The following is a 27552-nucleotide window of genomic DNA, read 5'->3' on the forward strand; positions in this document are numbered from 1 at the left end:
TTATTGATATAATAAACTGGTTACAAACATACATTTTTTTTAACCTTTATATAACTAGGCAAGTCAGTTAAGAACAAATTCTTATTTTCAATAAGGCCTAAGGCCTTATTTTCAATAAGGCCTTATTTTCAACAAGGCCTAAGAACAGTGGGTTAGATCTTCAGATCTTCACCTTATCAGCTCGGGGATTTGATCTTGCAACCTTTCGGTTACTAGTCCAACGCTCTAACCATTAGGCTACCTGCTGCCCCATAAATAGGACATTAAACAAGTATTTGTGCGCCATACCCGTGTTATATGTACTGATGCTGTTTCAGCCAATCAGCATCTAGGACAAACTACCCAGTTTTATAATATACTATAATTACCACTTAGACATAATATGTAATAACACTACTAATTTGAATTGGTAAAGTAAAATAAAGGCATAGATCCATCTATGGGGGCTGAAGCCCAGGAGAAATCCCATTTTAGCTAATATACAGGAGCAGTCAAAAGTTTGGACACACCTATTCAATCAAGGGTTTTTCTTTATTTTTACTATTTTCCACATTGTAGAATAATAGTGAAGGCATAAAAACTGAAATACCACATATGGAATCATGTAGTAACCAAAAAAGTGTTAAACAAATGTTTTATATTTGAGATTCTTCAAAGTAGCCACCCTTTGCCTTACTGACAGCTTTGTACACTCTTGGCATTGTCTCAACCAGCTTCATGAGGTAGTCTCCTGGAATGTATTTCAATTAAAAGTTGTGCTTTGTTAAAAGTTAATTTGTGGAATTTCTTTCCTTCTTAACATGTTTGAGCCAATCAGTTGTGTTGTGACAAGGTTATACAGAAGACAGCCTATATGGTAAAAGACCAAGTCCATATTATGGTCAGTCATCTTGAAAATCTCAAGAACTTTGAAAGTTTCTTCAAGTGCAGTCGCAAAAACCATCAAGCGCAATGATGAAACTGGCTCTCTTGAGGACCGCCACAGGAAAGGAAGACCCAGAGTTACCTCTGCTGCAGAGGATAAGTTCATTAGAGTTACCAGCCTCAGAAATTGCAGCCCAAATAAATGCTTCACAGAGTTCAAGTAACAGACACATCTCAACATCAACTGTTCAGAGGAGACTGTGTGAATCAGGCCTTCATGGTTGAATTCCTGCAAAGAAACCACTACTAAAGGACACCAATAAGAAGAAGAGACTTGCCTGGGCCAAGAAACACAAGCAATGGACATTAGACCGGAGGAAATCTGTCCTTTTGTCTGATGAGTCCAAATTTGAGATTTGTGGTTCCAATCGCCGTGTCTTTGTGAAACGCAGAGTAGGTGAACGGATGATCTCTGCATGTGTGGTTCCCTCCGTGAAGCATAGAGATGGTGTGATGGTGCTTTACTAGTGACACTGTCTGTGATTTTTTAAATAATTCAAGGCACACTTAACCAGTATGGCTACCACAGCATTCTGCAGCGATATGCCATCCCATCTGAGATTATCATTTGTTTTTCAACAGGACAATGACCCAACACACCTCCAGGCTGTGTAAGGGCTATTTGACCAAGAAGGAGAGTGATGAAGTGCTGCATCAGATGACCTGGCCTCCACAATCACCCAACTCAACCCACTTGAGATGGTTTGGGATGAGTTGGACGGCAGATTGAAGGAAAAGCAGCCAACAAGTGCTCAGCATATGTGGGAACTCCTTCAAAACTGTTGGAAAAGCATTCCATGGGAAGCTGGTTGAGAGAATGCCAAGAGTGTGCAAAGCTGTCAGTAAGGCAAAGGGTGGCTACTTTAAAGAATCTCAAATATAAAACCAAACACTTTTTTGGTTACTACATGATTCCATATGTGTTATTTCATAGTACTGATGTCTTCACTATTATTCTACAATGTAGAAAATAGTAAAAATAAAGAAAAACCCTTGAATGAGTAGGTGTGTTCATACTTTTGACTGGTACTATAGATGGCAGTAAAGATATGTTAATTTTTGGGCATTTCATAGGAGCGTGATTGGACCACAAAGCTAGGACACTTACGAAAGTTTTGAGGCCAGAACACATCCTTGTGACTAGTGTTCGTTAGGTAATAAAGCAGAAATAACTTGTTCCTGACTCTTTTTGAATAGAACATCTACAATGTGATAGTTGTTTCTTCCATTCAGTGTTATCTGTTCAGCACTCCTCCTCGCTAAGGCATGTGAGACACCCCTCAGCTGGTACCTCCTGACACGGACTGCTGAGCTCACACACGCACACTCACACACGCACACACACACTTGAATCATGCTCTTAGGCATTCTCCCCGTCTCTGTACCTCTAACCCTTCACCGTCTCTGTGACCCCCCCCGCCTCACTCCATCCACCTCTCTCGCTCGCTCTTTCTCTCTCTCTCTCTCGCTCTTTCTCCCTTACCCGTATGAAGTGCTGAAACCTCTTGTCTCTGGCCAGCAGTTCCTTGTACAGTTTCACAGCTTTGGGGTGGCGGCTGCAAAACTCAGCATAGGCTTTCCTCATCTCATCTGCACACTGACCTGAGAACTGAAAACACACAACGGGTATCAACTCAGTCAGTGTGTGTGTGCACAATATGTTTATATTATGTATATGTTCGTTGGGTGTTTAGTATGAATGTATTCTAATGTTAATGGACGGCAAAGTTGGTACATGCGTCTCGGGTTCTGTGTGTGTGATTGTGGATGTGTGGATGTTTGTCCTAACGTCTGAGTGTGTGTGCCCAGTGCGTTTCCTACCTGTTCAGTCAGTATATCCCCCAGTTGGTTGATAGTAAAGTTAGTACTGCTACCGGGGGCCAGGCTGTGTGTGCGTCGTGTCATAAGCTGGGAAAGGAAACGTGTGTGTAGCGCCATCAGCTGCTCCAGACAGGGGAAGACAGCGTGCGCAACGCCCGGCTCCAACAGCACCTCGTCCAACATGCCCTGCCGGAACACCCCCTCCATGATCCGCAGGGTCCTCACGTGGTGGAACTCTGTCTGGATCAGCTCTGAGAGGGGCACGGAGGGGAGAACAGCGTTAGGGATATACAGTACCTTTACATAACACACAAACACACACAGAGACAGAGAGAAGAAAGGGATAGAGAGAGAGAAAGAGATAGGAATAGAAAGGAATATAGCGAGAGAGAGAGAGCAAGAGATAGAGAGAGAAGAAGAGAGGGGGAGAGAGAAAGAGAGAGAGAGTGAGGAAGATATAGAGAGAGAAGAAGAGAGGGAGAGAGAGAAAGAGAGAGAGTGAGGAAGAGAGGTGTTCTCACCATAGATGACGTCTTGTCTCTTGATGACGTCTTTGCGGTGCGTCTGCAGGTAGGAGGGGTCTACGGCCCGGCTCCATGAGTCAGCCTCAAAGTCCTTCCCCTCCCTCTCCAGCTCCTCCAACATGGCAGCATAGTACACCTCCCCCTCGTCGTTGAGGGACTCCATGGACATGGCTCTGTTTCTGAAGTTCAGGGAGTCTGTGGACTGAGACAGGATCCTCCGCAGCCCCAACGGTGAGTCGTCATTCAGATTCCTGGGAACACATGTTGAACACAACAGTTACACAACGTTTCAAACCACTTCATATCAGTTCCCTACTCGCATAGGTAAACCAACTGATGACTCCACACAGCAGCCTGCTCACCCTGCGAGGTTTTGTGTGGAGACACTCTTGGAGAGGGAGAGGCCAGAGCGGACACGGCGGGAGCCCAGCAGGGACTGACGGAGACTGTCGGACGGATAGATGGCTGAGCTGGGCCGCTCCTTCATCATAGGGGCTGGAGATAGAGAGAGAGAGACAGAGAGAGTGAGGAGGGGTAGAGAGAGAGACAAGGGGTTCAATTGAACTTTTCCTGTCCAAAAGGATTTAAATCCATATGATGCAGTCAGTAATACATCCAGACTGCAGTGGCAGCGACCAGCCAACAGGTGGCATCACCCCTATATTCACATGCAGAAAGGAGGCATTAATTGCGAAAGAAGGAGAGGAAATAGGATAGAAGTTGTTGAGGAAAAGAGATACTAACTTTTGGTCCTCAGAGCTACGTTCGGCAGCGCGGAGCTGTTCCTCACCAGGGCTAGCTTCTGTTGCTGCAAAACACACAGAGAAAACACGTTCAGACCAATGTCTCATCCAACAGTCAACTTCTCAAAGAATAAAGGCCCAACTTTTGCTTTTCATACATAAAAAGCCTTTCCTTTCCCCTCTCTCCCCTCTCTTACCCTTTGTTTCATCTTGGCACAGTTGGCCAGTGTGTCTCGACAGCGGTTGTGGATGGTGACATTGCAGGCTGCAACACAGAAGCACAAAGATCAATTTCCCTGACACTCCACAATATCTGCATATGCACTGTTGATAAGAACTGCATCTAACTTCATGAAATCATGAGACAATTTTTGAGGCACTTGTCATTACGGTCACGATGCATTGCTTCCAGAGTGACTGGTGAGTACAGCTATCAAGTGAAGTTGTGAAAGGTGCCCACTCTTCCTGTTCCAGATAGGGTTATCAATGACACATTGTACATTTGATACTGTCACTGACTCTAATTTCTTAATTTTTTTTCATATATTTTTTATTAGTTATACTATTTTGTTATTGAATACTGTACTGTTGGGTAGGGCTTGCAAGTGAAGCATTTCACTGTACTTGTGCATGTGACAATTAACACTTGAAACCTTGAAACCTACGCTTTCCGACACCAAGGAAAATGTTATCACTGTTATTAAAATCTCTCCTATGCCTCAAAACACCCCTTCTCCCCTCCTCTCTTCCCTCAGCTTCCCTTTCTCTTCATTGTTAGAGGGGCTCCACATCCTGGTACATGTTTTCTTGACAGGAAGTTCTCCTGGAATGGCAGTGGGAGGTTGAAGGGATGTCTGAGGCAGGTTATCGGTGTGTAAGTGCATGTGTGTGTGTTCTGAGTCCTGGGAGTGTTGTTGCGTCCATATGAAACGGACTAAAAGTGTTTATGAGAGTTCTTGCCCACTATACAGGGTTGTCTTTGTTCTAAGAGCAGCCCAAGGCTAGACACACACACACACACACACACACACACACACACACACACACACACACACACACACACACACACACACACACACACACACACACACACACACACACACACACACACACACACACACACACACAGAATCTCCCTTATAACACTCTACATATTCCTTTACTTTAGTCTTTCCAATGTCTCCGCCAAGATTACACATTTGCTACCAAAGCAGGCTAAATTCAGCCAAAACACTTGTCAGAAGTATGCTTGCTTTGGTGGGGTGCATTTCCTTGGTGCCGTTCCTATTTTCAACCAATAGTTTCCACACACATGAGAGGGAACACAGGGCTAAAAATACACTCTTTTCAGGGTGTGTTCTCCATAAAAGCCAACATTTTACAGAGCATGGACTCAGCTAACACGCTTTCTACTTAAACCTCAGAAAGCGAGGCACACTGTGACCCATTCATCGCTCAAACTCTCACAACACACACACACACACACACACAGGCTACAAACGACTTAAACATACTCAAAGCCCCTCACACACCACTCCTTACAGAAGGACAAACACATCCAGTAGATATTGTCCCCGATGCTAAAACAAACAGACTAGGCCCCTTGCTCACTAAACCAACATGCCAGTGTTGGACCAACACTGTTGGTGCTGAAACGATGGCTGCCTTCTCCAAGGCTCGTAGAGACATTTGGAAAGTCCTGTTAGACCCTTCCCCTAATGCTCAACATCACTGCAATGCTCGGAAACTACACTGGAGACCTGACAAGAGTCATGGCATACTATTATAGATGTGTCCATATAGAGTGGCTCTACAACCTAGAAATGCTTTGGGGTTTCAAATACTGCTTAGAATCCCCCCTTCCATATGACACTATATTATTTACAGTTCACTTGTCTTTAGTTAATTATCTTATTTATTTCTATGATAATACTGTACACTGAGTGTACAAAACATTAAGAACACCTGCTCTTTCCATGACATAGACTGACCAAGTGAGTCCAGGTGAAAGTTATGATCCCTTATTGATGTCACTTGTTAAATCCACTTCAATCAGTGTAGATGAAGGGGAGGAGACATTTTAAAGAAGGATTTTGAAGCCTTGAGACATAGATTGGGTATGTGTGCCATTCAGAGGGTGAACGGGCAAGACAAAAGATTTAAGTCGCACAGGTTTGTGTCAAGAACTGCAAAGCTGTTGGGTTTTACACACTCAACAGTTTCCCGTGTGCATCAAGAATGGTCCACCACCCAAAGGACATCCAGCCAACTTGACACAACTATGGGAAGCATTGGAGTCAACATGGGCCAGCATCCCTGTGGAACGCTTTGGACACCTTGTAGAGTCCATGACCTGACGAATTGAGGCTGTTCTGGAGTGCAAAAGGGCGAGAACAATTCAATATTCTTAATTTTTTGTACACATTGTATACCCCCCAATTGTAATCTGTGTGTGAGTGTAATCTAGGACCCTCAGATTATGTCAAAATGAGCCAAACAACAATGGCCTGGTCGTCTTAACCGGAGTCTTAATCTGTGTCTGAGGATGTCATCTCACACGTACTGACACAGCGCTACACAGAGGCTACACACATTAAGTTACACCCTGCTGGACACCCAGCAGGGCTCCTATTTGTCAGTTATCTGTTCATGCAGAGAACAATAAGAGGTGAGACAGGAAATAAACAAGAGTCCAAATGTCAATGAAAACAAAATGTCTTTCTCTGCAGTAATGGAATAAAGGGTCCCTGAAATTAATTTGAAATAAATAATAATAAATAAAAGATACCTGTGGACTTCATTCAAATTCAAGACAAACATTGATGTATAACAAGAACATGTACTTAATTGATTACATAGACAACATTGTAAAAGCATTGACGAGAAATCCTCCCTGGTGACTCCAAACCGGAAACATCCACTCAGACATGAAATCAATGGATTCTCCCAAAACAGGCGGTGCTACCTACTCTACACACACATACACACACACACACACGCTCCCCCGCACCCAGCCTAAACATATGTCTCCCCTGTCCCAATTCACAGGGGACCTCAGATAGAAATCCCGATGTAGGACAATGTCATGACCCCGTATTCAAACATCGCTGGGTCTCTGAGGCAATATGGCTCCCTATCAGACCACTGTGTTAAACAGGAAAGGTTTAACTGTGTTAGCCTCAGCTCATCCATCACTCATTACTGTTAGGGACCACTAACGTCTGTGGACGCAGAGAGGAAGACAGATTGGGACTGTGTCTGTGTGTGTGTGTGCATTCGTTCGTGCTGACCTGCCTATGTGTGTGCGTCTATGTGTGCATGCGTATGTGTGTGTAGGTGCACACGTCAGTGTGGCAGATTGCTTGTTAATCTCCCACACTCCAACTACCAGATGCACTATTTCCAGATTACAGTCGGGGAGGGTGGTAGCAGCTGTGTATTGGGGCAAGAGGGGGAGAGAGGGGGGCTGTTTCAGATCCACCAAACAAAGAGAAAAGCCCCTCTCTCAACAGACAGTGGGCTTCATCATAGACCTACTGTATAAGCTCCTAAACCTGCATTCTGTACTGTAGTTACACTATAGCTACTTTGTCATTCTCCATCTCTATATTGGGTCGTACAGCTCTAATGGTTGTGTTGCATCTGATTATAACATATTAGCAAACTGAGATGACAGTGACGCGATAACACAGGAATTAATAAAAAGGTAAAAACTGTGAAAAATATTAGTTGAGTTCAGACAAACTGACTATGACTGACCCAAGGCATGTTGCCTAAACCAATTTAGATTCTTATCTAATCTAAATCTAATCTAAATCAAATAGACTCTAGACTAAAAATATCTTAACTGGCTCAGAATTTGAATATATGAATAGAGAATCCAACACTAAAGGGAATTCCCAACCTGAAATAGCCTCACAGCCGGCTCACACCTCAGTCCTCTCTCCTACTTACAGTAGGCATCCACTCTCTTTCTTTTCCTGTTCTCTCCATCTCCATCTGTATCTCGCCCCCTCTCTCACCTCCGGTGTAGTTACAATGATAATGTATTCATGCCCCCTTCAGCCCAATACGCACACATCCAGACCTGACCCTGTGAATATAATTATGCCCCCAACCCAAATCAATAGCCTATGACCAGTGTTCCATCTAAACTACAGCTGGTGTACCTCTTACCCCCAACTACAATCTCAGTGAGTGCCTACCGTCTTGCTCATTCACAAGTACCGGAACTCTCTCACACACACACACACACACACACACACACACACACACACACACACACACACACACACACACACACACACACACACACACACACACACACACACACACACACACACACACACACACACACACACACACACACACACACACACACACCTCTTTGGCAGCAGACATGTGTAATCACACCCCATGCCAAGAGCCTTCCCTCTCCCACCCCCATGCCCTTCTGTATCCCCTCCCTCCCTCTGTGCTCCCCTTCTCTGTCTGTCTGTCTGTCTGTCTGTCTGTCTGTCTGTCTGTCTGTCTGTCTGTCTGTCTGTCTGTCTGTCTGTCTGTCTGTCTGTCTGTCTGTCTGTCTGTCTGTCTGTCTGTCTGTCTCTCTCTCTCTCTCTTCTCTTTTATCTCTCTCTCTTTGAACCTCGTCTTCAGAGCTTTAGGGGTCAAGGTAACGAGGTCGAAGATGGAGCAGCTATTTCCTCAACTTGAAGGACAATAAACTTCATCCATACATCAATATTCAATCAAAATAGGTAATTGGGTTTGATAAGACAAAAAGCATCCCTCTTTCCCTTTAGGAATGTACGTTTGGATTGATTTAATGATAAATACAAATGTCAATCGACTATGACAGTCAATTGAATTGTCTTGGCTGTTGCTGTGGGGGCAGTGTAGTGTTGTTGCATGGTATAACACTAGTTTCAAAATGGGGTAAGCAAAACAAAAACACAATTCTCAGTATGGACTTCCTCTTTCTATCTCAGGCAAACTCCTCTCTGTCTGTTAGTGTCATCATGCATCATCCATATGGCTTCGTCTCCTACTCTTGTCTTTCTGGCTCACTTGTTTGTTAACTAATATCTCTCCCTCCCCCTCTGCCTCACTTGACCTGAGAACTGATGGCCCCTGAGGAGTCTTTTCACTCAATATGTTCTCCTCTACCGCCACCTCTTCCTTCTACACCTGTCTTTCCCCCTCTTTCTGCTCTCTTTATCTGTCTACCCTTCTCTCTGGATCTTCCTCTATTTGTTCTTCCCCATTTGCCCTGGAGTCTGCCTCTGCCTCTCTCTCTCTCTCTCTCTCTCTCTCTCTCTCTCTCTCTCTCTCTCTCTCTCTCTCTCTCTCTCTCTCTCTCTCTCTCTCTCTCTCTCTCTCTCTCTCTCTCTCTCTCTCTCTCTCTCTCTCTCTCTCTCTCTCTCTCTCTCTCTCTCTCTCTCTCTCTCTCTCTCCCTCCCTCCCTCCCCCTCCCCCCCCCCAGCTGTTCCTCCAGGCCAGTGGAGAGAGGGGCAGGCCATCTGATCTGTGCTCCCCACACACTAACACTATTGTCTGGGCCGGGCAGGGGAAGGGAGAGGGTTCTCCTAGAAGTCAACAGCTGATTGATTCTCAAAAGGAGGGAAGGAAGGAGAGAAAGAAGGGAAGGAGGGAGGGACCAAGAAAACATTGAGAGGGTGCAGGAGGAATCCCCTCTCCTTTTCGCTCCCCTGCTATTCACTGTGTCCTTCCCTCTTTTGATCCATCTCTTTGGCTCATATGTTTCTTCTACCTTTATTGACCCACACGTCCTACCCCATCTCTCTCTCTCTACCCTTATTGTTTGAATCTTCTTTTTCTAGCTCCAATATCTCTCGCCTGCTGTTCTTTTGATCACCCTTTCTCTTCCAAAGCAATTTTGTCCCCCCCCCCTTTACACTAGACAGTCACTAATCTCTCTCTCTCTCCCTCCAATATGACAACCCTGGGGCAAGATGTCTGTTGGTCCACTGATCTGGTGATGCATCAATACACCAATACCCCGATAATGTTGTCGCTAATGACATTAGGCTTTTGTCTGGTCCTTGTGAGTGTATGTACTGCCTACAATATTGTGTGTGTGTGGTACTCACTGGGGCAGCTGAGGGCCTCTTTAGCGGTGATGCTCTTGTTGCAGGCGGAACAGAGGGTGGTGGCAGACACGGTGAGGGAAGTGAAGAGGTGGCCGTTGCTGTAGCGCGCCTCCCGCTCCCGCGCCTCCTTCTCCCTCTCCTTCATCCGCTCCTTCTCTTTGTTCTGTAACCAAAGACACAAATCAGCGCCAACCGATGCAATCTGTGGATATTAACTGTTTTTTAAAAAAGCCACTCTCGCTCATCTCACACTGTCAACCGTTCTGGATATTCCACAGCTGTGAGATGCTTATCTGGTGCTCAGGTCTCCTCATACTGTATATGCAGCATGCACTTTGTTTCATAGAGTAAGTTTCACTGGATGAGGACAGCTGGTGCATGAGGAATTGTAAATGTGGTGTTTTCAGGAATAGTCTCGCTCTCCCTCCCACTCAGAGAGATTGACAGCCTGGGGACTGTCTTTAATCTCATTGTTACACTACAGGGCTCGCCATGCTGCCTCAGCATAACTCAAGCGCATTCAGCGTGAGAGTGTATTCCGTGTGCATGTTAGCAATTGCGAGTGCATGTGTCCTTGTGCATCTAAGAATGTGTGTGTGCGCACTATGCTAATTAGTGTAGGTGCATGTGCGTGCATTTGCAATTGTGTAGGTGTGACTAAAATGTGAATGTTCCGGTGTTACTTTGCCTCTAATATCCAGCTGTTCCTAGCATGGTGCCTTATTTTATACCACACATTTTAATGCCAGCCTGTCTGTCTGTGTCCAGACCAGAGCAGCAGTCTATGTTGCTGGCTGTGCTGCTAAGTAAGCAGAATGGTCAGGTACCAAACAGCTTCTCACAGCCGGTGGCCTTTTAGTCACAAACTAATCTCCTGATGTTGTGAACACAGACAAAGTAGTCAATCTTCAGTGGCTTTGTCACTCTCTGTTTTCCTTAATGCTCTCAGCTAATTATCAACTCAACAACATGTGGTGTTACGATGAGGTTGTGTATCCACTGTAGCGAGAGTATATGACTTACAGGTGCTTCCGGTAGGTTCTCAGTAAGCACTTTAGGTAATTATTTATGTTCAAGAGGATAACTCTGCCATCAAATTTGTTTTGAAATTACTCAAAATGGTATTCCATGTCAAATAATCATTGTGCATCACCACAATTGCTAATGCTACCAAAACAAACAGAACAAAAGCTGTTTTCAAATACACAACACGTCTATTATCTGAAATGACACCCTTTGATACTGGTTGTACTGTATTTTCTAAAACATTGAGAGGACATGATCAACAAAGCAGTTTTCTCTAAGAGTGTAGACTTCAGACCCTTGACGTACACATAAGGAAAGCTCACCCTGTTGGTTTATCATGATGGGCAGCAGAGGGGTTTAACCCCCTCACCGGAACATGCCACACAACTATAACGTTATCGGAAAGAGGAAGAGAAATAACTAAAAGAAGGATTTGTCAGGGGTTCCTTTGAGAACCTAAACAAAAGGCCTTGGGGCCCCCATTGTGAGGAGCTCATTCAGGACATGGCACCATCTCAGGGGTATGTAAAACACACCCAAAGGAAAGAACCCAGAGAGGAATGGAGGGATGGATGGAGTGAAAGAAGAAGGGAGGGGAGTTTAAACCCATCCATTTACATTAGCTAATTAAAAAGGCGACCCGCCAAGATTTTGATCTGAGGTGAAAATGGCGGAAAGAGACTCAAGGGCAAGGACATATAGAACACACTGACACATGCAACATGCTGGTGTGATGACTAGCTACAGTTGTGACGCTGTAATGACGGTGGAATGAGGTGAGACGGGCAGGGAGACAGCTTAGGTCCAGGACACTGGGTCCACTTACAGACCCTCATGTCTAAACACACTAACCCACATTTACATTCACTCCGTTTTGAAGAGGAAGGAAACAGGTGCACAACTTGGCACTGGGCACCAAGCCAATGCTTGGTAAATCTTTAAGCTTCTCGGGAAGAATTAATCCATAGAGTTTAACTGCATCCATGTAGGATTCATCGTCTAGCAACTCCTACTGTACAGTATGTCTGAGGCAGGCTTGCTTTAATGGCAGTAGGATGAGCACTGTAGCAGCATGCTCTAATCCACTCTGTCCCCCGCAGAGGTTAGTAGACTGTTACCAAACTGGCTCCCTCGCTATTATTAATGCACAGTCAGCTCCATCAGTCAAGACCACCTTATTAAGACCGTTTTCTATAGAACTGACTCTTACGCTAGATATCTGGCACACTGACTGAATTTCTCTGAATTTCCCCCTCCCCCTATCCATCGCTCTCACACACTCGCTCCATCTCTCTCCCTCTCCCTCTCTCGATTCCTCTCTTCTTGTCTCTCTCTATCCTACCCTCCTTACCACGCTCCTCTATAGTGGATTAACAGACTGGATTAGAATCATCGGACTCAGGGCGGATTGGGGATGGTGTGAAAGACGAGAAAGATAGATAGTGAGCGATAGGAAGAGAGAGAGAGAGAGAGAGCGAGAGAGAGAGAAGAGTGAGTGAGATTGCGAAGAGCATTTAATTGAGGGAAAGAATGCCACAATGCAGTTTATGAGAGTGGCGCTGCTGGTAAATTGTTACCAAATGGGTGTAATGACTTTTTAATGAAAAGAGGGCGGGGCAGTGGGGAGGATGAGAGAAGCTGCTGTTATAGACCAGGGATTAGTAGATACTATTAAGCGGCGGATTAGGCCACAGACTTAACCTCTGCCCAAGCCTTCCAGATATCTAACCTTACTCCACTGAGGAATTTACACTGTTTGGTGGATAAGCAGAGGACAAGGCCTTCTTACTCTCTCTCTCTATTTTGTCTCTCTCTCCCTCTACTCAATTCAAATGTCTTTATTGGCATGACAATAGCCATATCACAAGCAAAAGGCTAGGAAGTAAGACTGGGAAATGATGTACTATGAAGAAATTAAGAGTTTATTTCCAAAACGCTATATCCACAAATGTTTTCATCGGAAATGATTGCTTCTGGGTACCGTCATGTGTGTGTAAAATATTACTGTTCTCAGATTTTTTTATTCATAGATTTTAGATGTGTATGAAAATGTGTTTAGCTGGAATGGAATGTTCATATCCTGTATATTTGACTGTGGTATGTGCCAAGCTAAGTGACTTGCCTAGTAAAATAAAAGGTTAAATAAAATAAAAATATATAAATGAATGCACTTAAGAGCACCTGCTAAATTAATAAAATGTAAATGTTTTACATACAGATCTCATATAACTGTATTAAAGAAAAAAAAATCCTATTTTTTTTTTATATTTATGCCCCAAATGCATCGTTTGTGCAGTTCTTTTAACCTAGCAGTGGTACTTATTTCTCTGAGAGTGAGGTGGTTAAGCAGCATTTTGCAAAAAAATGCATTACTATTTGTCTCTCTGACATGAAACCATCAAGTGATAGATTTTTAACAAACACATGTCTATCATTGAACACCACCATACCTTGAATAGATAGTGAAAAAAACACTCCAATCTCTTTCATAATTTCTTAAAAACAATAAAAGATAATTTACCAACATTTCTGAAACTGGATATACACTGAGTGTACAATACATTAGGAACACCTTCCTAATATCGTGTTGAACCCTCTTTTGCCCTCACAACTGCCTCAAGTCGGGACATGAACTCAAGGTGTCCAAAGCGTTCCACAGGGATGCTGGCCCATGTTGACGCCAATGCTTCCCACAGTTGTGTCAAGTTGGCTGGATGTCCTTTGGGTGGTGGACCATTCTTGATACACACGGGAAAATGTTAAGCATGAAAAACCTAACAGCGTTGCAGTTCTTGACACACTCAAACCGGTGAGCCTGGCACCTATTACCATACCCGTTCAAAAGACACTTAAATATTTTGTCTTGCCCATTCACCCTCTGAATGGCACACATACACAATCCATGTCTCAATTGTTTCAAGGCTTAAAAACCCTTCTTTAACCGGTCTCCTCCCCTTCATCTACATGGATTCAAGTGGATTTGACATCAATGTAACATCAATAATGGATCATAGCTTTCACCTGGTCAGTCTATGTCATGGAAAGAGCAGCTGTTCTTAATGTTTTGTCCACTCAATGTATAGTGTATAGTCCCTCTCCCCTCCTCCTCTCTCATAGGATTCCCCTGTATCAGATAGCTGTCCTTGGCTGACCCTCAGACTATGTGGATGCCAGAGGAGAGCTAATGCTAAAAATCTGTAGTCGACTTGTTTATTAAACTGCCTCTCCCGTGCTCCTGGCCAGTCTGGCCACATCACAGTGTGTTGAGTTAATCAGCCTAAGGAGGCCTCTAGGATCCATGACCCCACCACCGTCAGACGTCATCCTCCCCACCACAAGACCAACAAACCCACTAAGATAACACCCTATCTGGCTGTACAAACTTTATAGGATCAACTTCTCAGTGATGATCAGACGAAGGGCTTGGGATTCAATCAAACATGTACTACGGAATGTTTGATTGCATTATGGAAAGACGCACTAGGGGAAATATCACTTTGAACTTTGTACACTGAAAAAAAGGCTATCATCACCAAACAGGATGTTGAACCAAGATTACATCATAATACCTGTATTTTTACATCCATGTTTCAATCTAAAATGAGATACTTTAGACATGTGCGTCTACAGAGAATGAGTATCCTGCACAATGCCATAAAAGCAGTATACAATTCTCACCTGGGGATTACGAACCAGTATCCCCTCAGGTCACAAGCCTCAACCTTAACCACCACTATGCCATAGTGGCATAGTATCCCAGTCTGAACTCTGACCACAGACAGATAAGACACAGAGATAAAAGAGCTGTTAACATGCTGCTGTGGTGAACAACACAAACAACCAGCAGGTCAATAAACCTGCTATAGGGGAGTGATCAGAAAAATGTATGATGAGGGCCACGTTCCTTGTTATTTTGGATGGGGGAGTCTATCGTAGCCTTTGTCTCTTAGTGGTTGAAGAGCACCTTTGGCCAAATTCAGCCAGCCAGTGTGTAGCATGGCTAATCCTTTGTTTCGTAAATTCTTCTTAGACTGGCACTGGTGTCTATATAAGGTGGCATGTATTACTTTTTTTAGATGGAAGGAAGTGACCTAATTGGTTTACTGTAAGCAATGAAGCTTAGGTATGCTGCTGGGATCTGGCTTTATTGATGCTAATGGTTAACCAAGAGGTTGGCATGACCAATAATCTAGCCAAATAGATACAGATACACAGTGCTAGGTAGTTAACATTGAGTTCTGTGTGTATGCAAAGAGCAAAAATATAAACGTAACATGCAACAATTTCAAAGATTTTACTGGGTTACAGTTCTTAGAAGGAAATAGGTCAATTGAAACAATTCATTAAGCCCTAATTTATGGATTTCACATGACTGGCCGGGGTGCAGCCATGGGTGGGCCTGGGAGGGCATAGGCCCACCCACTTGGGAGCAAGGCCCACCCACTGGGGAGCCAGGCCCAGACAATCAGAATGAGTTTTCCCCCACAAAAGGGCTTTATTAGGCAGAAATGCTTTTTGTGCGTATGGAACATTTGGTCCCATGAAACATGGGACCAAAACTTTACATGTTGAGTTTATATTTTTATTCAGTATATAATAAATAGAATGGACATTACTATTTAAAGCAATTGTCAAAATGTTTTTATGCCACACGTCCATTTCTGATGAGTCAGTTTCCAAGCGTCAACCAGTTTTCCTGCCGCAACAATAGCACTTCATATTTATCATGACACTTCTACAAAGCCTAGCAAGCACTTTACTGGGCTGCCATGACAGATGAGGTCAGAGGAGTTTCAGATGAGATGGACAGAGAGCCATATATATTCTTCCCTTTCTATTTCTATGAAGGGTGCTATCTGAAAGTGTCAAGACTCAGGAAGTCTCTGTTCCTCTTCAGACTGTGATATTGGCATCTGTTGTTTTCAGGTGTGTTTTCATCTGCACTGAACTCATGTGCAGATGCCTGAGCCATAGAGAATGTGCTCACTTTTGGTCCCTCTATTAAAAGCTTCTATGAATACATGTCATTCACTCCCCTTCCTGCAACCAAACAGCCTCAGAGACTCAGACACAACAAAACTAAACAGGAAAGGGAGAAACAAAACTCACATTGTGTCGAAATACGTAGTTTGGAAATGGGTTTGTATACACAGCCCAGACATTTTTGTAAAAAGCAGTTTTTGTCTCAGTAATCTGTTTTCTGCCAAATTGTCTATGCTCGTGCTTCAGTGCTGACATCACACACCGGAAGTTCATTATACTGACTTCCTGTTTCATGGAAAAGGCATGGAGACTGGGGTTGGTGAGTTGGGAGAATAGCAACACTACAGTTGGAGGGGAAGGACAAAGTTGTTGTTCATAATCTTAGCTCCGGGGTTCTCAGACGGCCTTGTAGCCTTCTTTGACTCAGATCAACACCATGGCTTTGCGTAGCAAACAATTTTGTCCAGTCTGACTGACAAAGCAGACATTTTAGGCATTTTTTCTGTCATATAGCTGGATATGTAGTGAATGTAGGTTAAGTAAAGAACAGTGACAACACACTGGGCAAATACTTGTTGAATCAACATTGTTTCCACGTCATTTTAACACCAAAATTCAATGTGATGAAGTTTAATCAATGTGGAAAACTGATTGGATTTGCAAAAAGTCATCAACGTAAGGGAATTCAGTCTTTATTCCAGCCAACATTTAATCTAAAGCCAATGACATGGTTACATTTTTTGTTGATTTCACATTGAATTCACATTAGTTGACAACTCAACAAAATGTAAATCAAAACTAGACATTGAAATGACGTCTGTGCCCAGTGGGAAGTTCTGATCAACTAGGAATTTGAACCATAGGCCTTCTAGTAACTATATGACTGGTAACTATAGCATTGATGCTGTAAACATAAATGTTTATTAACTTCTAACAAATAAGTGTTCAATGATATAATTTTTATAAATGCACTAAGACTAAAAATTAATTCATCACATATTGCACATAATGTAGCTCATAACACTGATTCAATGCTGAAATAAATGATAATGCTTTGTTTTGATGTGAAGGCCCATTATTGCTCTCCCTTAAGTAACTCATCATCCACACAGTATAGTCATAAGTTATTACAGCCAGACACTAACAAGCTTGGCTGATCCTTGTTCCGGTTGACTGAATAGCTTTGGGTGTGTCCTCTCCTCTGTTTATGTTTCATGTATTCTTTTTGCTGACACATTTTCAACCCAGGGTATACAGTGGCTTGCGAAAGTATTCACCCCCCCTTGGCATTTTTCTTATTTTGTTGCCTTACAACCTGCAATTAAAATGGATTTTGGGGGGTTTGTATCATTTGATTTACACAACATGCCTACCACTATGACGATACAAAATATTTTTATTGTGAAACAAACAAGAAATAAGACACAAAAACTGAAAACTTAAGCGTGCATTCACCCCCCCAAAGTCAATACTTTGTAGAGCCCCCTTTTGCAGCAATTACAGCTGCAAGTCTCTTGGGGTGTCTCTATAAGCTTGGCACATCTAGCCACTGGAGTTTTTTCCCATTCTTTAAGGCAAAACTGCTCCAGCTCCTTCAAGTTGGATGGGTTCCGCTAGTGTACAGCAATCTTTAAGTCATACCACAGATTCTCAATTGGATTGAGGTCTGGGCTTTGACTAGGCTATTCCAAGACATTTAAATATTTCCCCTTAAACCACTCGAGTGTTGCTTTAGCAGTATGCTTAGGGTCATAGTCCTGCTGGAAGGTGAACCTCCGTCCCAGTCTCAAATCTCTAGGAAGACTGAAACAGGTTTCTCAAGAATTTCCCTGTATTTAGCACCATCCATCATTCCTTCAATTCTGACCAGTTTCCCAGTCCTTGCCGACGGAAAACATCCCCACAGCATGATGCTGCCACCACCATGCTTCACTGTGGGGATGGGGTTCTCGGGGTGATGAGAGGTGTTGAGTTTGTGCCGGACATAGCATTTTCCCTGATGGCCAAAAAGCTACATTTTAGTCTCATCTGACCAGAGTACCATCTTCCATATGTTTGGGGAGTCTCCCACATGCCTTTTGGCAAACACCAAACGTGTTTGCTTATTTTTTTCTTTAAGCAATGGCTTTTTCTGGCCACTCTTCCGTAAAGCCCAGCTCTGTGGAGTGTATGGCTTAAAGTGGTCCTATGGACAAATACTCCAATCTCCGCTGTGGAGCTTTGCAGCTCCTTCCTTATCTTTGGTCTCTTTGTTGCCTCTCTGATTAATGCCCTCCTTGCCTGGTCTGTGAGTTTTGGTGGGCGGCCCTCTCTTGGCAGGTTTGTTGTGGTGCCATATTCTTTCCATTTTTTAATAATGGATTTAACGGTGCTCCGTGGGATGTTCAAAATTTCGGATATTTTTTTATAACCCAACCCTGATCTGTACTTCTCCTCAACTTTGTCCCTGACCTGTTTGGAGAGCTCCCAGTCTTCATGGTGCCGCTTGCTTGGTGGTGCCCCTTGCTTAGTGGTGTTGCAGACTCTAGACCTTTTAGAACAGGTGTATATATACTGAGATCATGTGACTCTTAAATAAAGTCCACCTGTGTGCAATCTAACCAATTGTGTGACTTCTGAAGGTAATTGGTTGCATCAGATCTTATTTATGGGCTTCATAGCAAAGGGGGTGAATACAAATGCACACACCACTCTTCTGGTTTTTATATTTTTGAATTTTTTGAATCACTTCACCAATTTGGACCATTTTGTGTATGTCCATTACATGAAATCCAAATAAAAATCAATTTAAATTACAGGTTGTAATACAACAAAATAGGAGGGATGAATACTTTTGCAAGGCACTGTATTGAGAACATACAACCTGAAAGTGAGAAGCATTAAACTGTGTGATGTCAGCTCACTGAAGCGAAATCAGCGCAGTCTAATCGGAGGGTGAATAAGTGGTCAACTAACCTCAGAATGACATCACTAACTAATGAGATAGGAAGTCATTAGTGCACAAAGGAACAGAAACACATACAGCAAATTCACAGAATATCACACTAGAATGACATGCATAACAGAAACTTAAGTTGAATCTGAAAACAAATGTAAACATGACGCTATTGATATAGGTTGAAATTTACAGGGACATATGCCAGTGGTCCCCAATGAGATTATGTTCCTGAAATTACATATGTAAACGATCAAAAACCATTGTGCAGTCTGCCTTTATTCGAGTTGAGCCAACTAAACCAAGGTGTGTCAGGCAGGAAGGGCTGTCCTGTGTGTATTGCGACATCACAGGAAAGCGGACTGCCCTGACTACAGAGTTAGTGGTAGTCAGCACATGGACATACACTGGGAGAACAAAGCCCTTTTGCCTTTGCTTGCTACACAATCGGTCTGCGGCAGCCCAGGATCTCCTTCAAGTTAACCCTGTGTCATGCGTGAAGAGGGTCAGTCCCTCTGTTCTAGGAGAGGAGGAAAAGGGGGGGGGGGTCTTATTATGGGAGAGAGTGTGCTTGCTACTGTCCCCTGTAGCAGAGAGAGTGAGGCCGAGAGAGACGGAGCCCTGGTTAATGTGCCATAACAATGAGCTTGTCTGTTGTCTCTCTCATTTCCGATGACATCAGCAGCATAGAGTGACAAAACATGATATCTAATGGTTAATTAAATATCCTCAGAAAGATCTTTGTGAACAAGCACAGTCACCAATCCCCATAGCACGTATGAGTGACAGTAAAAAGAGTGATGGAATAGCTACACTATGAAGTGTAGCAGCTTGACAAGATCATTAGTAGCAAGGAGCAGCATGGAGAGTCTGCCTAAACCCAACAAAAAAGGAGTGAAGTTATGAAGGTATACACTGTCTAGACAAATATATGTCCTAAGAGGAGATGGAGGATAACTAACAGAGAGAGTAAGAGGGAGAGAGAGAATGAAACCGAGATACCTAGGAAAGAGGGAGAGGCCTGGAGGGGAAGACCCACGAAAGCAGGAGGCTGAAACGAGTGAGGGAGAAAAAGAGAGACCTAAGCAAGAAATAAAATGGGTCTGGGATGAAGGGGGGGGAGAAAAGGCAGACAGATGGAGAAACGGATACAGGGGGAAGAGAGAGAACCCCAGAGAGAGGTAGAGAGATAGAGCGTGATGTGGCGAGGAAACAAAAGAGGAGAAGAGAATACCTGACACAGCGAGAGAGCCTAGCAGGTAACTGGATTTCAGCGTGTATTGATGGAGGAACAAAGAAATAGAGAGCAGACAAAGAACACAAAGAGAGATGGAGAAACTGGAGACACTGGGGAAGAGAACTGCTGGATGTGTTTAGAACTCTATCCTAAGGGTTACTAAATGTATCGGAAAAAGACATTGAGTGTGTGGATCCATAGTTCTCATCTTAGTGTGTGCGTGTGCATGTGTGTGCATTCAGTACGTGCATGCATATGGGTGTGCGTTTGTGTGGCAGCAAAGGGGAGGTACGGCTATAGTATTTTTGCCGTATGTGTGTTGTCGCGGGGGAAGGTGGTGATTATAATAGCGTGAACGTGTCCATCCTTTGCATGTTCCTGTGGGTGAGGAGACTATAGATGTAGGATCTTAATTTGAGCCAGTTTGCTACACCAGGAAAATAATCCTGCATTAATAGGAAATGTGAATTATAATGTGGATTATAATTCAAATCAAGCCTTTTTCCCGCAAATCAAGCCGCAAATCAAGCCTTTTTCAAGCTTGAATAACCTACAAGTTTGCATTTCCTGCAGTGCAGTAAAATTCGCAGCAACAAAAGAGTGATCAAATAAAGATCCTACATCTGTATCAGAGACAGATGGCATCCATCATGTGGCTTAGTACACTATGACCTTGATGATGTGAGGCGAGCCCACACACCCACACACTTCTGTGGGAAAATTAATGTCTGCCCCCTAGTTAGCGCCTGACTGTCCCAAGGGCACATTCATTAATAACGAGAACAGCTACACACCCACATGTGGGATCATAATTTGATCACCCTGTTGCAGGAGAACTTTCCTGCAATTCACAACATTTTAAACTTGAAATGTATTTGAGGTTTAAAAGGCTTCTGAAGTTTGTAATTTCCATTGAGTAATTTCAGACTTGATTATCCCGTTGCGAAAAACATAACCCCTACAAAAATGTCCATTCATTATAATCTACATAATAATTAACATTTCCTGTTGTTGAAGGATTATTTTCCTGCTGTACCAAACTGGCTCAAATTAAGATCCTACATCTGTACACACACATATTATACCAGTGGTGGGCCGTCAGGGCCTGCAAGGCCTTCTCTGCTGGCCTAAACATCATCAGAATATAATTTTTTTTTTAAATATATTTTCCCACAAATATGTATTAAATTATTCCCCAGAGTAAGAGTTATACTCTTCATTTCATAGCTTTCCTCTTGGTTGCACTGCTTCCAGCCCCAGGTTGAGATTTTGAGGGCTGGTCTTTATGTTAGATCTTTTATCCAATCATATTCAGCCATCATGTGTTGCCAGGGGTCTAAAATCTGCCCTCAGGCCTTCAGAATCAACAGTGCGGGCGCTTGTAGCTTATAGTGAATGGAAATGAAAATTTAGTGTCAACCAATCAGCTTTAGAGTTGGCTATTGTACGCCTTCTGGCTGGCTCCAGTGTTACACAGGAGCCAGCTAGCAGGCGTAGTGCGTGCACGTCTTTTGATTGGATTACCAATATTGAGAGGCAGGTCCTATGGAGATCTAGGAAACTGAATTTGATAAACGAATTAATTCGCGTACTACTAAGCTGTTTTTTCAACCCACAATGGCGGAAGGAGGAGAAGATATCGATTTGGTCGAGGATATAATTATAACACCATTCTCAAGACGAACTTTTCAAGAAAAGTTAGACATTGTAAGGAGAGGTCGCCCGACGCCACAAAGCCTGTCACAGGCGGGAAAGTGCTTCGTTCGCTCGCCACTTTCAAAGTTTCAACTACGAGCGCTGTCAATGGCTCACAGGCTCCTTGGCTCCGAGAAGCACTGCAAACTGTACTGCTGGGAATGCCTATTATTTGCAAGTGATCGATTTGGTGTTTGGAGCCACACTGGCTTTGCAAACTTGAGTTGTCTAACCAAGGCAGCAACGAGACACCAAAGTACGGCTGGGCACTAACAAGCAATGGTGCTTTTGAAAACTTTTGGGGACACCGGAGTGGATCGACAGCTCAAAGAACAAACGCGCAGGGCAACGGAGCTGCACAATGAAAAGGTGAAGGGAAATATTGAAAAGACTCATTGATTGTGTCATGTTTTTGGGTAAACACTGTTTACCCAAAAATGTCAATTTGTCAATTTCAAGGTGACGCAACGCCTGGTTATACTGCGTTTCTGTCTAAATGTATAGTTTCTAGGGCCATGGCATCATAATGAGGTGGATTAATTCGGGTGGGACTGTGTAGTACCTCACTGAAGGCCCAGGCCCCAGGCCCACGGCACGCCACTGTATTATACACACGCACAAACTGACTTATGGAACAATTCCTTACAAAAGGTACGGCACACATAAACAGTAGAGAGAGAGTTATTGCACAGTAGGAGCCCACATACCAGTGTTTAATGGTTACAACTATTTCCACCACGACAACATAAAATAACAGAGGCATCTTCATCAGGGGAAATCTGTTTTTCGTAATCAATAAACATATTTCATCCTTATTTTTTTTTGCTAACTATCAACTAAATCAAATCAAATTTTCTTAGTCACATGCGCCGAATACAACAGATGTAGACCTTACAGTGAAATGCTTACTTACAAACCCCTAACCAACAATGCAGTTAAAATGTTTTACAAAAATAAGAAATAAAAGTAACAAGTAATTAAAGAGCAGCAGTAAAATAACAATAGCGAGACTAAACTCAGCAAAAAAAGAAATGTCCCTTTTTCAGGACCATGTCTTTCAAAGATAATTCGTAAAAATCCAAATAACTTCACCAATCTTCATTGTAAAGGGTTTAAACACTGTTTCCCATGCCTGTTCAATGAACCATAAACAATTAATGAACATGTCACTGTAAAATGGTCGTTAAGACACTAACAACTTACAGACGGTAGGCAATTAAGTTCAGTTATGAAAACTTAGGACACTAAAAAAGGCCTTTCTACTAACTCTGAAAAACACCAAAAGAAAGATGCCCAGGGTCCCTGCTCATCTGCGTGAACGTGCCTTAGGCATGCTGCAAGGAGGCATGAGGACTGCAGATGTGGCCAGGGCAATAAATTGCAATGTCCGTACTGTGAGACGCCTAAGACAGCGCTACAGGGAGACAGGACGGACAGCTGATAGTCCTCGCAGTGGCAGACCACGTGTAACAACACCTGCACAGGATCGGTACATCCGAACATCACACCTGCGGGACAGGTACAGGATGGCAACAACTGCCCGAGATACACCAGGAACGCACAATCCCTCCATCAGTGCTCAGACTGTCCACAATAGGCTGAGAGAGGTTGGACTGAGGGCTTGTAGGCCTGTTGTAAGGGAGGTCCTCAGCAGACATCACCGGCAACAACGTCGCCTATGGGCACAAACCCACCGTCGCTGGAACAGACAGGACTGGCAAAAAGTGCTCTTCACTGACGAGTTGTGGTTTTGTCTCACCAGGAGTGATTGTCGGATTCACATTTATCGCCGAAGGAATGAGCATTACACTGAGGCCTGTACTCTGGAGCGGGATCGATTTGGAGGTGGAGGGTCCGTCATGGTCTGGGGCGCTGTGTCACAGCATCATCGGACTGAGCTTGTCGTCATTGCAGGCAATCTCAATGCTGTGCGTTACAGGGAAGACATCCTCCTCCCTCATGTGGTACCCTTCCTGCAAGTTCATCCTGACATGACCCTCCAGCATGACAATGCCACCAGCCATACTGCTCATTCTGTGCGTGATTTCCTGCAAGACAGGAATGTCAGTGTTCTGCAATGGCTAGCGAAGAGCCCGGATCTCATTCCCATTGAGCACGTCTGGGACCTGTTGGATCGGAGGGTGAGGGCTAGGGCCATTCCCGCCAGAAACTTCCGGGAACTTGCAGGTGCCTTGGTGGAAGAGTGTGGTAACATCTCACAGCAAGAACTGGCAAATCTGGTGCAGTCCATGAGGAGGAGATGCACTGCAGTACTTAATGCAGCTGGTGGCCACACCAGATACTGACTGTTACTTTGATTTTGACCCCCCTTTGTTCAGGGACACATTTTTCCATTTCTGTTAGTCACATGTCTGTGGAAGTTTGTGTTTCAGTTTGTGTCTCAGTTGTTGAATCTTGTTTTGTTCATACAAATATTTACACATGTTAAGTTTGCTGAAAATAAACGCAGTTGACAGTGAAAGGACGGTTCTTTTTTTGCTGAGCTTATATACAGGGGTGTACTGGTACAGAGTCAATGTGCGGGGGCACCGGTTAGTTGAGGTAATATGTACATGTAGGTAGAGTTATTAAAGTGACTATGCATAGATAACAACAGAGAGTAGCAGCGGTGTAAAAGAGGGGGATGGGGGGCAAAGCAAATAGTCTGGGTAGCCATTTGATTAGATGTTCAGGAGTCTTATGGCTTGGGGGTAGAAGCTGTTTAGAAGCCTCTTGGACCTAGACTTGGCACTCTGGTATCGCTTGCCGTACGGTAGCAGAGAGAACAGTCTATGACTAAGGTGTCTGGAGTCTTTGACAATATTTAGGGCCTTCCTCTGACACATCCTGGTATAGAGGTCCTGGATGGCAGGAAGCCAGTGATGTACTGGGCAATTCGCACTACCCTCTGTAGTACCTTCCGGTCGGAAGCCGAGCAGTTGCCATACCAGGCAGTGATGCAATCAGTCAGGATGCTCTCGATGGTGCAGCTGTAGAACCTTTTGAGGATCTGAGGACCCATGCCAAATCTTTTCAGTCTCCTGAGGGGGAATAGGTTTTGTCGTGCCCTCTTCACGACTGTCTTGGTGTGCTTGGACCATGTTAGTTTGTTGGTGATGTGGACACCAAGGAACTTGAAGCTCTCAACCTGCTCCACTGCAGCGCCGTCGATGAGAATGGGGGCATGCTCGGTCCTCTTTTTCCTGTAGGCCACAATCATCTCCTTTTTCTTGATCACGTTGAGTGAGAGGTTGTTGTCCTGGCACCACACGACCAGGTCTCTGACCTCCTCCCTATAGGCTGTCTCGTTGTTGTCGGTGACAGCAGGACAAAACATAAAATGGAATGCTCTTGGTCTTTGTTAGCCTACTAAACAGAGGTATCTGGGTATTTAGGGTTACTACTGTTTTCATTGAAGTATATTCCAGTTTAGTGCACATCTTCAATTCAAAATGATGATCCCTGATAGAAGAGTGCCTTTTTGTCCGTCTGTGATGAGGACGGAGGAGAGAGGAGACCGAGCTCAGATGGTAGGCCAGGTCCTTTCAGCTCCAGCTGTGATAAATATCTATGCCCAGACAGTCATTTCAGCATGGTCAGAGAGAGCCATCACAGGCTATGTGCTAATATTAATTTATATTAGTGATCGGGGGGAAAAATCTATGTAGTTACATATTGCAATATACATTTTGGACAAAGTTATATCAATATTTGACTCCAGCCCTAATTTATAGTCTCTTTTTGTGTATTTTCCCCTGATAGGTACGACTAGATAGGTTTTCACTAGTAATCCTTCTATTCAGATCAGTGCTTATGAAAGCCAGGATAATGTGATGAAGCTACAGTATTTCAGTCTGTTGGGTAATTACTGTAGCAGACTCAACCCAGTAGCAGCCACTCGGGGAGAGTGTGAGGGGGGAACTGGGGCTATTGACTGGTCATCAGGGTCACACAGGGTGTTGTTTGTTTTAAGAAGCTCTCTGATGAGTTCACTTCCTGTGCCTCTGGCTTTAGTTAGTTTGGGTTCCACCCCTGACCCCCACTCAGCCACCTCTAGTGGGGGTTTCACAACGGCAATGCTAAGACTCCAAAGAAAACACCTGTAATAGAATGCTAGCTATTGCAACACCCAAACCCCCTATACAAAGTACTTTACCTACAGACTACTAAGTGCCCCTCCACCTATCCTTATTTCTCCTAAATGTTCCACTGCTCTATGACCGTGGAGAAGAAACGTTAGTGGGGGCATGGCATTTGGCTGGAGCTATGTGGCTGAGTAGCCAGCCAAACCTGTCGCTCTCCTCTTCCTCAATCTCTAGTCTGCCTTCTTTCCTGCTCTCTCACTCTCTCCTCCCTGCCCATGTGATTGGTCCATTCCCCTACCAGTCTAGTCAGCTGCTGTGAGGTGAACCCATTGTCCGTTACCAGGCTGACTGTGAGAACAGCCCCCTAAAGCAACACTGTTTACACAGGTGCAGTCACACACTGGTGACCACAATGACAGTGTGTGTGTGTGTGTGTGTGTGTGTGTGTGTGTGATCTGTCGACAGAAGGTGAGATGGTGTGTCCATGTGTGTGTGATTGTGTTAAAGTGTGTGTGTGTGTGTGTGGGCACACTTAAGTGTTAAAACAGGCCTTAGCCACACGGGAAGAACTTTTCATGTGTAGTAGTAACCCATGAACACAAGTGTTTGTGTGCGTGCATGTATGTTGTACAGTGTATGGTCTGTTTTGTCACATGACCGAGCGGTTCAGGCCCATTAACTGGGCACTCCTTATTACTGGGCCTGCAGACATATGATGCATGACCACTTTATGAGTCTGCACTGAAGAATGGCCTCTCTATGGCACTGTCTGAAACAGAAGCTGATCTAGGACTGGGCCCATATAAAATACCATGAATGGAACCAACAGGTCACCATTTAACCTTAATGAATAACAATTTGGAAGTCTACATGCCGCTTTGACTAGGTAAAACATAATATTTTATATATTTTTGGTTTTAAGAGTACATAATGACATCCGGTCACTTGCTTCCACACTTGTATTGTTGTCTTTCAGCATGTCACATACAGATGTGGGATCTTAATTTGATCATTCTTTTGTTGCTGAGAAATTTCCCGCACAACAGGAAATCCAAACTTGTAGTGTATTTGAGTTTGAAAAAGGCTTTTGAAGTTAGTGCTTTCTACTTTAAAATGTCAGACTTGATTTGCTGTAACAAAAAAATGTCTCATCAACTCCTTAAAAACAAATTATGTTCTATCCATTGTGATTCAATGGTCTCCGTCTGTCTCCCCTCATTGGGCTGCAGATCTGAAGAAGGAATGGTTACAGGCAGAGGTGTGGACTCGAGTCACATGACTTGGACTCGAGTCAGACTCGAGTCACAAATATGATGACTTGCAACTTGACTTTGACTTTAACGCCAATGACTCGTGACTTAACTTGGACTTGAGCCTTTTGACTCAAACTAACTTGATACCCTCCCCAAGCCCAAATATATAAAATGATGCTATTAAAAAAAGTGTGCAGCGCATCAACTCTTCATTTA

The 27552-nt window shown here is 43.8% G+C and overlaps 1 protein-coding gene across 2 annotated transcripts in view; it reads right to left on the reverse strand.

The window, feature by feature from the left end:
* The window catches only part of LOC120048461 (rho guanine nucleotide exchange factor 2-like), a 45734-nt gene that overhangs the window by 6669 nt on the left and 11513 nt on the right, over window positions 1-27552 (reverse strand). For both annotated transcript variants that reach the window (XM_038994449.1, XM_038994448.1), the window contains 7 exons: window positions 10123-10285; window positions 4210-4277; window positions 4014-4077; window positions 3632-3764; window positions 3267-3520; window positions 2746-2996; window positions 2408-2533 (listed from right to left, as the gene is read on the reverse strand). In XM_038994449.1, coding sequence (XP_038850377.1) covers window positions 2408-2533; window positions 2746-2996; window positions 3267-3520; window positions 3632-3764; window positions 4014-4077; window positions 4210-4277; window positions 10123-10285 — 1059 coding nt within the window. The remainder of the gene's footprint in view (window positions 1-2407; window positions 2534-2745; window positions 2997-3266; window positions 3521-3631; window positions 3765-4013; window positions 4078-4209; window positions 4278-10122; window positions 10286-27552) is intronic.

Source organism: Salvelinus namaycush, chromosome 5 (genome assembly GCF_016432855.1).
Source record: "Salvelinus namaycush isolate Seneca chromosome 5, SaNama_1.0, whole genome shotgun sequence".
NCBI classification, from domain to species: Eukaryota; Metazoa; Chordata; class Actinopteri; order Salmoniformes; family Salmonidae; genus Salvelinus; species Salvelinus namaycush.